This window comes from Melospiza georgiana, chromosome Z (genome assembly GCF_028018845.1).
Source record: "Melospiza georgiana isolate bMelGeo1 chromosome Z, bMelGeo1.pri, whole genome shotgun sequence".
Taxonomy (NCBI): domain Eukaryota; kingdom Metazoa; phylum Chordata; class Aves; order Passeriformes; family Passerellidae; genus Melospiza; species Melospiza georgiana.
In genome coordinates this window covers 58,228,228-58,244,111 of record NC_080465.1, presented here as the reverse complement: position 1 = coordinate 58,244,111, position 15,884 = coordinate 58,228,228, and the positions used below count along the sequence as shown (strand labels likewise).

At 33.7% G+C, this 15,884-nt stretch overlaps 1 protein-coding gene across 1 annotated transcript in view; it reads right to left on the bottom strand.

Annotated features, from left to right (window-relative positions):
- The window catches only part of FBXL17 (F-box and leucine rich repeat protein 17), a 267,741-nt gene that overhangs the window by 77,909 nt on the left and 173,948 nt on the right, over positions 1-15,884 (bottom strand). The window contains exon 7 of the mRNA XM_058043352.1: positions 14,727-14,803. Within this exon, the coding sequence (XP_057899335.1) occupies positions 14,727-14,803 (77 nt within the window). The remainder of the gene's footprint in view (positions 1-14,726; positions 14,804-15,884) is intronic.

Sequence of the window (15,884 nt, the reverse complement as noted above, 5' to 3'; positions counted from 1 at the left end):
TTCAGCAATACATATCCAAAATTTGCAACAGTCAGAGTTAACACTAGAATTTTTCATTTTTCTCCAAGCATTAGGAAATATAACAGTGATGGCTGCTGTCTCCAAAACAGATCAAGGTTGCCTCAAGACTATCAAGAGAGTTGAAAAGTACTATAAACTCTCTATTCAGCATTGCAGAATCTGAAAATGTTTTACATAATCAATTAAAACTTTGAAAAGAAGAGAGAAAACATTTTCTGAGTTCCTAAACCAATCAAGGTTCCAGCTGACAGCAAAAAATCCAAGGATTTGTTCCCTAAACCGTAGCTGCACATGTTATTGCTTTGACTGACTGGTTTTATTTTGAATTCTTTTGGTTTTATTCCCATACATCTAAAGCTGCTTTTATTCTCTATGTGATATCAGCAGATCTTCAAGATTTAAAGTCTGTGTCAGAAAAAAAAAAAACACAACAAAAAACCAACAAGGCTTTCCATCTTTCACAATCTCATGTGCACCTACTCTCATTCAACAAAAGACCTGTCAGTAGCTCCATTATCAAGTACAGTAATAAGCTTAACTTCTGTGAGCAGTTCTAAGCCACTTCCCATAGGAACTACACAAATGCTGCTTTGTTAAATCCTGATTCAAGATTATGGACTTTTTATCTGCAAACTGCAAGGTGCTGCAAAATCTCTAGTACTGGAATCTTTGGTAATCAGAAGAGTGACAATACACAAAGTTGCAACAGTGATGATTAGAGCATCATAAGCATCTTACATGAAGAACGGAGCAGAGATGTGTGGCTTGGTAATTTCACCCACCTAAAGGAAGAGTTTTGTGTACACATACTAAAAAAGTATTACACAGTTTCTGTATTTTATCTGAAACAATCTTTCCATAAGATCCATATAATTAATACATCTCCATGAACTGTAGAACTCTGTTCTTGTGGAACAGGTTGCAAGTTGTATCTTCAGACCGCACAGCTTTCAGATTGAGCTTTAATTTTTATTTATTTTTACAATAAATAACTGTAGATTTTGGGTAGATGTCTCAGTGAGGAGATTCAGGCACTTTGTAAATTTGACAAAGGTTTTGTGCATTTCATGTATGTGCTCAATATTGTTTACAATTCAAACGTTGTTGTTTCTTTTGTTTGGCACTAGCAACAGTATTTAAAATTGCATGAACAGAGGTAAATGTAAGAGGGTACACCTAATTTATACAGTCCATTTCCTTTCCATTAGAGACCTCCCTCTTCCTAAAAATAAAATTAAATTGTAATATGCATTAGCAGAAAGTAATCAAATTGTACTTTATTTTACTAGGAAGACTACATTGTTGACCTTTTTATTTTGATTAAAAATAACAGGAATGCATGCAAAATTTACCAGTACTGTATCTGACATCTGACTTATGAAATGCTCAGCTGCATTAGAAGTCAAATATGCAAAAAAAAATAAATATTTATACTGCTGTCTAATCTTTTTCCTTTCACTTAAAGACACCCTTGTAAGATGTGTGCTACGTCTGCACTCTAAAGGCCTTTCTTCAATTATGACTACATAAGAAACAAACATAATCCAAGGTGTTCATGCATGTTTGTACCTGCATGTGCACGCCTTGATAACCAAATATATCTGCAAACACATGGCTGATGGCAAACCCCTCTACATAAGATCACAAAAACGTATTGTGTATATATACACAAATATATACACAAAACCAGTGTTTCTTCAGTCTATTTTATAAAACCTGTGCAAAACCTCTCTGGTCATAAATCATAGCTTGTAAGAAAATATAGATTGCAGAGGGAGTAGTAACCTCAATGAATTAGGTTTCTTTCAGTTTGCAGTTTCTATTAAAGTGTACTTGTATATTTATTGATTAAAGGACAAAATAGATTTCTTCTTTCCTTCTTTTTTCTTAGCAGTTACATTTGATCAGAATGGTTTCTTAATCCTCCTCCTTTAATTATATGACAAGAACACAGCACGGTAGAATAAACAAGTTCTGTTTACATAGAATTGTTGAACTACATCTAGGAAAAATAAGAACTGATATGCCCTTAAACTACAGAAAAGAAACAAAAGAAATCATCTAGGTGGCCAAAGTGAAATTAGTGGGTGTTCTGTCTTCTTTCAGTAACATACACAAACATCACTTCAGGGATTTACCAGTAAAAAATGGAGACTTCAAGATTTTGATCAAGTAGGTACTATTTCATAGCTGCCAAAAGTATCCCCTAAATAAAGTGGGTCTTTTTCATTGAAATTCCATATCAACATGTTTTTCCACTTTCTTGGCATATACAGGAACAGTCCCAAGTGGGCACAAATAAAAGAAGTCCCTCATGAGTCATTTTATAGTACATGGCCTCAAAGAACTACTTGTATGCTCCAGCGTCATCGAGCCCAACACAAAACACACCCCCCACCACAATTCTGACTCATTAATGTGACGTAACTAAAATGCACAAAGCAAAGAACAGGCAGCAAAATTTAAAATATGTTTCTGAGCTCATTTTTTCTGAAAAACACAGCTTTAAATACCTTCTCATTTATAGCGCCATCATTTCGCCTGGCCTATTCAAAATATTGAAGGATACCATGCTTGCAGTTAGCAGTTTCATGTTCCTCTGTCTGAGTCTCTAAAATGTAGATATAGCAGGGCCACTTTAGGACATCATTAGTTATTACTACAACTCCCCAAGGGTTTGAAAATAGCCTCCAATTGCTTAGAGTACTTCCGTCCCTCTTAAACATCAATCAAGAAAAAACGGTACACCAAGTCAGATAACAAAGTTTAATGGTGGTGAAAGAAATGAAAAAGAGGCAAGTACAGACTAACCATAAAGGTTACATTCTACTGGTGTTTTCCACTTCGCTGGTAAAAAAGGTACAAACCTATGCTTTTAGGGAAATAGCAGAGATTCAGATGAAAGGTTAGAGGAACATACGAGGTGTACAACGCACATAATTTGGGATTTGGTGCACCAGACCAGTAACTGGTTATAGTTAATTATGCTACATTTTCCTCTTATTAGGCAGCCACAGTTAAATGTTACGGTCTCCCTGATTCCGCTTTTCATAATAGAGATGGTACCAGCAAAACTAGCAGGTTAGGATGATGAAGCACTTATTGCTGCTCAAATATTAAAGAGTTTTCTTCATTGTGCCTGATTTCAAAACAAAATGAAAGGTAAAGAAATCATGTTTTACCAACATGAAAATGTAGAAATATCCAAATAGCCAGAAAGAGGTTTTACTTTTTTTCACCAATATCCCCTCATTGGTCTAAAACAAAGCTGTAGGTAACATAACACTGTCACTGATTTTTAATGAAATTTCGATGTTAACTGCAAAAAGAAAACAAATATAATTCATTCACAAGGCATGTGTTTTTATCTCTAAATAATAAGTTAAAATGTAATGGTGAAACAAAATGCTCGAGGCCTAAGGAAAAATTCAGTATGATAAATATGCAGTATTAAAAGTTCCTAATAGGTGGAGTCATTGGATTACTAACCAAGAAATAGACAGCTATTCTTATTCGCTAACACTTGTTAATCATCTTTTTTTCTTAAGTTTCAGGTTTGTTTCACATGCAAAAATAACACATTTTTCCCCACAAATACAATGCTGTGGTAAGTTCTGAGTTGTATTGGTGGTTATAAAAAGGATGGAGTCAAATCTGACTCACAGCTTACCAAAGATGTCACAAGGTCAATGACCACAGTGTAGCAAGTGAGATTTAGGTTGGGCATTAGAGGGGAAAAAACAAAAGTCTTTAGCAGTGTAAATGAAGCACTGATGAAATATCCACAGACACATGGTGGAGCCTCTGTCCCTGGAGGTCTTTAAGTAATGTCCAGGCAGAGCCACAGAGAGTGGACCTGATCAAGGAGTGGTGACATCCCCACTCTGGGTGCCTGCAGGTCAACACAGGTCTCCTTCAATCAAAATTTCAATGGTTTATTGATTATATCAAATTAACAGTGTGGCTAATGCTCTAATGCAAGATCTAGACCTTTGAGAAACCCTTACAAACAATAAACAATGATGATTTCATACTTGACTTTTTTTGTTTACTGTTTGCTCACTAAACTTCAGGACAGCATTTTTTTTCAATGAAATTGAGAAAATACTCCTGTTTAAGGTGAATTAATTAAAATACTCATAAAACAAGATTATTTCATTAATTAGCTATTTGAGAGAACACACATTTTTAAGCGTAAATTCAACACTAGACAATTATTAGTTATGTAGACATACAGATTTAATCAAGGAACATACTTGATTTCATACTTGAAGCAGAGGGAGATGTTTTTACTATATCTTCATATTAAAATAATTTACACAAAATGCAATCTATAATTTCAGTGCTTTCAAAGTTTGGTAGTATGAAAAAAATTATCTTCATTCCAATATCTATATATAGCAAAATTACCATGTTCCTAGAGCTCCTGAGTTCACAAAAATAATTGAGTTGCATCATATATAGCACACATTCTATTATTAAGAGTTTAAAAAACTACAAGCAAACACTGACTAGCATACCTATCCTCTCCAAAAAAATAAAAAAGGACTAATGTCTTCAGATTACTGAAAATATTGTTAAATTTGTACTCTGGATTATTATGTCTAGATAATAACATTTAAACATTTCCATATTTGTAGTCTTTTTAAAAGTATCTAAACTGGTTGACACCATGGAATATATTTCACTTACCTATTACAAAGTATGTAAAAATGAACAGAATATCCAAAAGCACAAATTTTTTAGAGTTTCAGATTTATAACAGTTGTTTTCTTACACTATTCAAGAATTCTCTTTAACCATATTTATTTATTTCTCTTTGTGCTAACAATATTCCATATTACATTTTTGGAATATTTTCCTACGCTTCTGTATTAGGCATCTTGTAATTAGAAGAAATATCGTTCAGTATGCATAGCTAAAATTAAGGAATGAGGGCACCAAGCCAAAGAGAACTGCAAATAAAGCAATCTTGCTGTCTGAGTGTTCTGGAAAGATACTTGACATTTCAAAAGCTAAAATGATCCCACTTGACTTATGAGAAACTAAAATACATAATTTAAAAGCTACTTTGAGATGAATTTTTTATAGAAAACTCTTCAAATATTTGAAGTTGACCAAAACATAATTTTTATGTCAATTTATTAATTTTTGAAAGGACAATGATTACTTGATTATTTATTAAGTGAATCACATTCCCTCCACTGCTAACAGAACAGTTTCTACACTCTGTTCTATCCTCTCAAGAGTTTACAGCCTACAAAGACAGCATGAACCTCTTTGTATAATTCATTACAGATGTAAAAATCAAATACTTTTGTCATAATAAAGCTAACCCAGAATCCCAATTACAGGAATGCAGAGGGGAAGTACTACTCATTACATTTCACTAAATATATTTAAAAGTTTTTTGGATGCATCCTCAGCTCAGACAAGTTGATAAAAACCCACGTTATTAAATTTTTTTATTACATATTTTGCTGTTGAGTTGTAATTCATGTTTCAAACTAATATGAATTAAGAATGATCCAGTCTGTACTACTTGATATTTTGGTATTTGGCAGATCCAATACTTCTATATAACAGATCTATTAATGAATATTCATAGTGAGACCTCAGAAATATGTCAAAAAGGAGGATATGTAGTAAAGTTAGAATTTGTATACATATTCTCCTTCCAATTGTTAAAAACATTCAGGCACTCAACTGTTTAAATGTAACATTTAATTTTTTAAAATTAAAAAATAAAGCTCTAAACCAGTATTTATAATATTGCTGTTGCAATAGGAATTTAGTTTCTCTTTATTCTAGTCAACTACACCAATGTCTTAGCCACTATTTTTTAATCCATTTAAAGAAAAACCCTTTTTCTAGGTATTCATTCCCTTAGCTAAATCCTACTGCAGAAGACTACAGAAATCATTACAAGATTTTTTTTTTTAAACTTAGGCATTAAAAATAACTCCACTCATGGTAGGTCTACAAAGCACTTTATTTGAATTTTTCAAGGCAGGCAGATAGATTACAGTGAAAATTAGATTTTTCCTGACTTATTTGAGTAATACTGGAATCCAACACACCAAGAGAATGTACAAAACAGAGCGTGGAAAGGAAAGTCTTCCACCAAGAAATTAATGTTTTTAAGATTTAACTTAGTTTGAGCAATTATGACGAAACAACTTCATTACTTTCTAAGTTTAATCAACAGTTTTTATGTTTAAGAACTGTGAATGAGCTTCTCCCTTTCGGATGCCAGCTGAAGAAAACAGTAACTTTTATTTAGGCAACACTGTTAGAAACACACTAACTTTAAAATGTAATTTTAAAAATATATTTTACAGTGCAGCAAAAAGGGGAGATCATAAAACTGGATTCTAGAATTTAGGAGAAATAAATTGCAACTGCAAACGATCAGTCCTTTTAAAATATGGTCCAACTCTCTACTTGTATTATCACATATATCAACAAGACTTTTGTATCATAACCCATTGATTGGAAAAAGATTTGGTAATGTTTTTTTCTTCTTCTTCTTTTTGAGTTCTGTTTCTCTCAGAGAAAAATACAAATACTGTTTTAAAATTTAGAATTATGAGAAGGAGTGTTGAATAATCCCCTCTGAGACTAATACTATGTTTATATTAGTAATTTTAAATGTAGCAAATGTATGGATTTTTAAAAGTATATTGCTAATAGCTACTCAACAAATATTGTGGTTTAGGTGCAAATTTTAAAGACGTTCAGAAGTACAATGACCTAAATATAAAACTGGATTATAGCAACAGTGTGTTACTGTGAGTTGTAACTGGTGTTTATCAGAAAATATTACATGTTTTAAATATTTAAATTAAATTATTCTATCCAAGCCAGAGATAAATGTATGCTAAATAAAGTTTCACAATTGTTTTGGTTAAGTAAATCTACCACTGAGTGCAAATCAAATGTTCTGTTAGAATTGGTATTCTTCCTTGCAGTGTGACGTTACAGATACTGTTTGAAATGAAAGTAAAAAATGACAATACATTTTGTTGGTAGTCTTTGGAGGGGCAAAATCAAAATTAAAAAAAAAACCAATCCAACAACAATGACCCTAATGTTCATAATATGATCATAATTGCATAATTTACATGTAATCATTTATTTGCACTTTAATGCAAAGTCTCAAGCTCCAAAGGCGAGGTATATTATTTCTGCTGTGTGATAGCTCACTGGAGAGGCACCCAGCACACTGGTTGTAATACAGGGGTTAACACGGGCACTGGGGGAATAAAGCTGTATGTTACTTTTTTAGATCACACAAAAAAAGAAAATACAACTAACACCAGAGAACAGAAGCCAGATCTTGAGTTAAATGGAAGTCTGGTATTATATTAAAGTCTCCTAATACATTAAAAAAAGCAAGAACATGAAAATGTATATCTGTTGGCACATGAAGCAGTTGTGGCAATTTCAATTTTTGTTGTATCAGAAATATGTGTCTTGGAACTCAGAAATGAGGTGCATTTTTCCTAAGATTAACTTAAGCATTTCTCTCTGGTGATAAAACAGCACAAAATTAAAGTTTTTATTACGACTGATAAACTGCTGCCAAATTTTTCACCAAAGACTTGAAATAACAATGCAAAGCACTAGGTTTCCCACAGAAAAGCTTAAATTAAAATAATAGTACCTGTGAGTCTCTCTACAAGACAAATCAAACCTGAAGCACAACGCATCTCTGTTTTCCACAGTCAGAACAAGCAACTGGGAACAAACTGAGTACAAATCATAGGCTTCTGCTCTGTTCATCTTGACAATTCAAAAGTGCATCTATATCCAGCTTTCTCCATCTGGCTATTATACCACATTATTTTAAGGGTACAGGTTAAGGGGGACAACCCACCTTCCAGGACGACAAAAAAGAGTTTGGAAGTTTGTCTCATCTCATTGCTCATACAGAAAATCCTTTATTATGTACCATAGGACAAAGGATTTGCAACTGTCTATTATTTGAGAAATATGCTATTGCAGTAATTTATTTCACTGTATGGGTCTTGAAGATGCACAGTGGTATCTCAAATCAGCTTCTAAAGAAAACTGCATGCCATTTTTGTGACATTGGGAATACTGATAAAACTTACACAAAAAGAAAATTTGGGGTTTTGATAGTTATGAATTATATATGGGGCTGACAAGATTGTTCAAGAGCTCTTTTCTGCTTCAGGGATTACTTTATATAAAGTTTTAATTCAACTTTTACTTATTAATGATTTCCACAGACAGGTGACTAAAGTTTTGTATTCACTCCTGAACATTCCTAAAAGTTCTGAACCAAACTGAAAAAAGATGTCCTCTGATACGGTTTCATTCCCAAAATACAACAATACACAGCTATCTTTCCTCACATTAACAAGTCTCTTGGTTTCAATGTCAACAGGATCCACTATGGAAACAAAATTAGGTCTCAATATCTGCAAGAAACTACGTGAGCAACTACTCCAAACTAAGACAACAAGAATAAATATAAAACCAAACAAGCTTTAAAATGTCCTTACAAAAGCTCTACACTGTAATTTTTCATCCTAGCTGAAGGGAAATTTTCAGAGGTTTTGAAGCATGTGAAAAAACCCCAACTTCTCCCTGCATACTCCAACACAAACAGTAATGCCATTATAATGGAGGAAGGAGCAGCATGTTATAATAGATACTGTTGGTTTGTTAAACTACATAAAACTCTGAAACTCATCTCGACTTCCAGAATAAGCTTTCAGTGATCCTCATAATTACCACGGTTTCTATGGAAATATTTGCTTAAGGATTCAGAAAAAAATGAACATTTTAATGCCAAAAGCAAATAAAACCCCTTCACTAGCTGCTAGATTTTGTGAAAGGAGGTATCATTAATACATACAAGCAGGTACAGATTGCTTGCCACCTACTTACTCTTTGGCTAATTTAATTCTTACAGTCTACTGGAGTTAAAGTTGCAACCTATGCACTGAAAAAGAATACTAAAAGCAAAAAAGAACCCCAAAATTTGGCGCTAAACATCAACAATCTGGCTGACTTCAGTGAATTCAGGTTTCTGAATAACTAAAGAGAAAATGTTGTTGTGAAAAGAAAGAGATTAAAGTTTATAAGAAAGCAACATATATGTGTGTATATATTGACATATATATATATATACAGTAGTTAGATACTACTATGTACTATAATATATTACCACCATTTTATAGAAGAACAAACATACATATACACATAACACACACACCACTACTAAAGGAGGTAACAGAGGCCCTGATCCTTAAAAGATTGTCTGTACATTTACCTACAAGCATAAACATGGTTGTCAGTGTGATCACTGCTTGCTCTCATTGCATCACTAAAAGAGTGAAAAAGAGAAAGAACCACACAGAAGACGAATGAGAGAACTTAATAGGATGAAATATTTAAAACTCAGAAATGTATTCACCACCTATTCTATTCTGTCTATCCATAAATCCTGCTCTTATCTCCCCAAAAATGCACTTGCCTTCTGAGTTACTTTGCACAGAAGACACAGTGTTTTAAAACTAGATTCAAAAAAGCTAATATTAGGAAAGTTTTTGTGAGATCAAGCTTTAGACAGATTTGCTAATACAAGTGAGAAGCAGATGGTAAACATTCTTTTTTGTGAAAATACCCACACTATGCTTACATTTTATGATTTACATGACAAATGCTAAATACTGGAGAGAAAATGCAAGAAACTCCCAGTAGGGCAGACTGATCCCTTGATAATTAAAATATTTTATTTTAAAATAGAAAGCTAATGTATCTTAAGTATTTAAACATTAGAATTTAATAGTAGCTAAGGAAACTACTTTAACATTTTTAGTGGTATCTCCCTTCTGATAAAAGCATCCATAATCCAGTTATGAAAAATAAATGCAAGTTACACTTACGTTTTTTTCTTGTGACAATTGGACTTGATTCAGTATAAATGCTATCTTATTCCTCCAGACTTCTACTTGTAACAGCTATGCCTTATCTATAACATTTTAATATAAAAACTATATAATTCCATTATGGTTTGTTGAAACTCATTTTTCTGCTTCAGCAAACACCCTCAGCAGAAGAAAAACCCTTAAAAAAACCCCATGTGTCTTCACAGACACTAAATGCATCATTAAATGTTGAAAACAGGCAATATGAAAAAGGAATTTTAGAAAAGAAAAAGGCTACATATCTAGAGAGCTCTTTTTCAATACTCAGAATCCTAGAGTTTTCAGCAAAAGACCACAGTTTATCTCAGCTCCTTGTGCCAAGCATTTCTTCTGAAAAGCTTTGTGCAATTTCTTTACATCTAGAAATAGAGATTTTTTAAGTTACGCAAAATCCAGACCTACTAGGTAATAGAAATTCTACAATACAACTATGAAGTTAACTGTCATCTTCTGCAGGTTACTCAACAGGCAACACTGTGAGATAAATTTATTCCCCACACTCTGCTAACCACACTCTTAGTAATAACTATTTAGGCACTTTGTTTCTTCAGAAAGTTCTTCAGTGATTTTACAAGGCACAGCTGTACAAAGCACTGGATTTGAACACTTCAAACATTTTTCAAAGTTTACTTCTTTAGGAGTCTATTTTTTGGAGTGGTGGTGTTTGGATTTGCCTTTTTCCCTCCCCTGTGTTCTGTTAGTCTACCATTTAAAGCTTGAAATTATTTTCTGCACCTAGAGAGGAAACACTGGTCTGACTGCTTTTCTAAAGTGGAAGTAAAGCGTTAGACTTTTATCTTTCACTACTGAAAAGAATGTGATTGTAAAGTAATTCTTAGTAAATATACACTTAGCATTACTGCAAGACCCTTAAAACATCTACTCCTGTTTCACAGGCTAATTTCATTGAATCTTTTAATCTTTGAACAAAAAATCTCACTTTTGTGTTTCAGAGTGCATAGCACTCTGGACTATTACAAACTTGATAAGTAATAATTTACTTAAATTCCCAGCACTAAGGATATCAATAAAACCCAGAACTAGAGCATAAAATTGAAGAGACAGTTACACAATTCTGTGTGTGCTTGCTGCTCTACCTCACCACTCTGCATCTTCACATCAACCTAATTCATTTGACACACAGTCTCCCCACAGCTGAGAAAATCCCGCTTCCTTACCAGCTCTTAGGAAAAGCTTAAATACAAAAACCGCTATGTTTAAGTAAAGTTAAGGTTGTGACACAAATCAACAAAAGGCAGGAAATTCAAAGATAATACTGACAATCCATGCTTAATTCATGATTGCCTAACAAAAGGGGGAAACATCATGAGGAACTAATGTTTAGCTTTAACTTCACTCTGTCTGTGCTCTTGGGCATATAGGTGTTTACCTCAAAGATTATAGTAATTCAGTCTGTCCTGACAGTCTAGATGTGTTCTAGCGATTATTTAGCATTTAAAAATGTGTTGGATGTAAAGAAACTTTTAAACCAATTGTCAATGTTCTAGCATGCAACACTCCAACAGATGTCATTAATTAGAAATACATCTTGAGAAAATTATGGTAAACCTAAAAACGGATATAATAACATAATTTCTTTCAGAAGTAAACAAAACACATTTTTTTTGTATACAAAAATACAAAATCATTCATTTTGGAATGTAACATTAAATAAAGAATGCTTTTTTGTCTCATCAGCTCTCAGTATGTATACATACTTCAATTCCTGTTTGAATCCTAATCTCTCTGTATACTACAAAGAGTATTTTTCTGGTCAGAAAAATGCCAGAGAACTTAATGCCACCAATGGATACATTATTAAAGTGTAGCAGTTTTTATTTAATCTTTTAGGCTTCCAAATAAAATGTAATTATTTTAGTGCACTTTAAAAATACTAATGACATTAAAAAACCATGTATAGCTTTGTATACTATCTATCCTATGCAGAAATTAGGAAAACAAAAGAACAAAATTAATAAAATGGCAAAGATTGCACTTCACAGCCTTCTCTAGAGGACATGAAATTACCTCACACATACATACCTTATTGAGTTAATTGAAGGAAACCAATAACAGCTTTTGCTGTAATTGTTTTCTTTATTTACTGAAGTTATTATAGATAAATTATTGTATCAAATGGTTAAAATTTTTCCTGGAAATTAGCACTATTACATTTTTTTTTCCAGCTGAGTTACTAAGCAATTATGATCTTGTACCAAACATCAAAATTCTGCTAACTTTCGTAGCATAAAAAACCTGCCACTGAACAGTTTCAAAGAGGGCTTTCAAAATCCTGCATCTGCACAAACCTGGTCTCAAGATTTTAATTATCAAAGCAAGGACAACTCTGTGTTTCACCCTCAGGATTATCAAAAACAAAGCAGGGTTGCACAGGACAATGTGCTCTCACCGAGTCACAGCCTCACAGACCTCAGACACTCTCTGATGGAGCCTGAAGAACTGCATAAGTGGTTAAGTCTTTGCAAGACCATGGGACACCACCTTAAAGGCTCCCTGAGAAGTCAGGTACATGCTCCCCAGCTCTACTGAGGACAGGAGGGCCTCAAAAGCCTCTGACGAAGTGCAGCTGCTCTTCTCCCTTTGAGAAGAGAGACAGATCCTTTGAGAAAGGAGGTTCAAAAATGAACAGAGCTCACAACACTGTAAGGTGGTCACTTCTTAACTTACCAGCAATCAAAGCAAATGTGAGAAAATCTTTTACTCAATTGCCAGAAAATAAATGAGAAAAGGGTGATGCCTGGCTCAACCCTACAACACTCTTGTTTACCTAACAAACATTCACTAAATATCACATATATAATCTAAGGCAAAATCTTGACTTCCTTAGAAACCATGAATTATGCTTATAAATTCTACTTTGTTACGGTTTGTTTTGCATTTTCAGCTCATATTAAAATCAGAATTTATTTGTCAGGTTGGCATGCTGAGACATGCTGAAGATTATCATGCTAATCAATTAGTCAATAATGTATCAAAAATCAGTCAGTATCTCAGCTGTTACACTGGATCCTTAATAGCAAAAATAGTTGAATTTTTAAGCAATTGTACAGCTTAGTAGCAAAGGTATCAACAGAAAATATTCTCAAATTCTCAGTAACTGAGTACAATGATACTAAGTGACTGCAGATTACAACACGATAGTGACAGATGGGCCTAAGTATACAGAAGAGAAGCTGAGGTTGGATAGGGCTAATCACCCAAATGCAACAATTATTTTCTACTCATTCATTCTCTGAAACACACCTTCTGGCTTCCGTGTGCCTACGGACACTTCCTTTTCTCTCTCTTTATTCTTTCATACGCAAGGTTTTCTTTCTCCTAGGTTTCTTTGCTTCAGTTTTTCAGTTGTTTCCCTGCTTTTGGGAAAAATCATGTTTTCCTCTGAGTAACTGTAGTGAATGAAGGGTGAAATCAGTTTGAGAAATTATTGATCCTCAAGACATGGATTCCATTATGCCCATGATAACTCTTTCCACGTGTTGTCAGAGTCAGAAGGTACAAAAGCAGGGCCTGCAGATCTGCAGTACAAAGACAGAAGAGACAGGTCTGCCTTCAGACCCTGTCCTGCTCCTCTCACCCTTCAGCAGGGACAAGAAGCACCTTCATTATAATCACCTTGTGCTCTACAGACAATTTCCTTCCCTGAATTTCCACAAGACATTTCACAAACTCAGAAATTCATCTCGGACAAGCGGTGAGAAAATCCATTTTCAAGTCTGACAATGCCTGTTCTGCCCATGGAAGTACAAACAACAGCAGACCAGAGGAAAGGGCAGTAAAGGCCTGTATTCCCTCTCGTCTGCCATGCTCAAAGCTCTGCAGCTGCAGCAGCTGCATGGTGGCCTCATCTTCCTATACTCCACACATAAGGTGAGCAGAACTCAGCAGAACAACATACGCTTGAATGCACAATACAAACCCCAGTGAAGTGCAGAATTTGAAAAGGAAAATACAAGAATGAGTTTGTGACTACTGGAATGGTAATTTATCACTTCGACATAGTAATTCTTCATTAAAATCTAAGCAGTGTGAAGTTTAAAAAAAATCAGCAAGCCTAAAATGAACATCTCAAATACACAGTTTGTAAATCCTACTGAAATTTAGGCATGTAAGTGGGAGATAGACATTTGAGAATCTGGCCCTCTGGCAAAAATAAATGTCTTATTTAAGGTCAGTATCTTATTTGAAAAAGCAAAGCAGCCTTTCCAAACAAGCATTAGAAGATTTCCTATTCTAAATAAAAAATCTGTCCTTCTATGTGGCCTATCAGAGAGGACATTTAATTCTAAGATGCTCCTCTATTTTACCATAACAGCATTTTTAACGGACCATCAACCTCATTCAAATTTTTTACAACAGGTGACCAATCTACATTTTTGCTTGCTTAGTTATGCTTTTACAGCATCTAGAAACACATATATATTTTTTGATTTTCTGTCAAATGTTCTCCTGGTCTCCAGGACTATTCAAAGTGGATGCTACCCAGTCTGCCCAGTAATTGCCAATTCTATAAGGATTATTTGCAGCAAATATATACACTGAATTTCATACTCCCAACCACAGATATTTTTAAGCAAGTCAAACACTTTTTATAAATTTCCTATTTTTATGGATAAAGGTTTTGAAAATTTTTATCTCTACATTTCCAACACTTTTGATAACAGTCCCTGTGAACTCCAGTTCAATCTTCACAAAAAATAAAGATACAGGTATATTACATACCATAGTCTGTGATCTTACAGGATACTAAATACAGTTCTTTCAGGTTCCGTCCCTCTCTGGCAATCACCTCCACACATCTGGAAGACACAGTAAAATTACTGTTATTAGGCAGTAAATCACTTTTAAATATCAAGAGTACAATCCACAGATAAAACGTACTGTATCTCAGTTTCTTAATTTTGCAAATGGATCCATACATTTTACTGGAAATGAATACGGCTACATGTTTACACTACAGAAAAATATTATTTTAAATTGAATCCCTTTATATGGATATTCCCCTAGGTCTCTGAATATGAGTTTCTCAAAACGTATACAGAAAAGCACTTTGGAAAAATACACAAATGTGAATTCCCATTTCTTTATCACTTTGGCAAGTTTCTGTTGCAAATTTTAAGCTTTGACAGCTTTCTTTAAGGGAAGAACTATAAATGCACTATAATGAGGACAAAATATAATAAATTGTAATTTCAAATTCATGTTTGTATTTCTGCAGTGATTACTGCATGAGTCAGCATTCATCAGGTCATGAAATGCTACACGATCATGGTGTTCTAACACATTGCTGGAGAACTTGTATAGATGAGAAAACAGCTCATTCACTTGCCTTATCATAACTGTGAAGAATATGCAATGAAACATAGAGGTTTTTATGTTATTCTTGCTGTTTGATTTTTGCAAACACGAAAATGAATATGAATTAATTAATCAAATTAAATAGGAGCTTATGCTCTACCTGTAACCAAGCCTATATTACAATACTATGTTTCCAAGTGCAGTGTGTATAACCTACCACTCAGTAATCACAGAATCATAAAATACATTTTCAATCCTATTAATGTAGATCAGTTGTTTGTTAGATCAGCTAGCATGACTATTGTGCTATTTTCTACACAGATACATTTTTAAAAGTGTATTTTACTAGATGAATTGTAGGAATTTCTTCTGATCCAATATATTCGACTTTAATTTTCAGGTCAATTACCCAATCACTTACTCTGACACTTAAATCCACCCTCGAACAGTACAAAAAACTAATTTACTTGCCAATTTCTAAGAAAATAAGTATTGCTGAATTTGTCATACTTTTGAAAGATACACCTAAATCCTCAGGGACCTTTTTCTTTCATTTACCATCTCCAATAGATTATCTCCTAA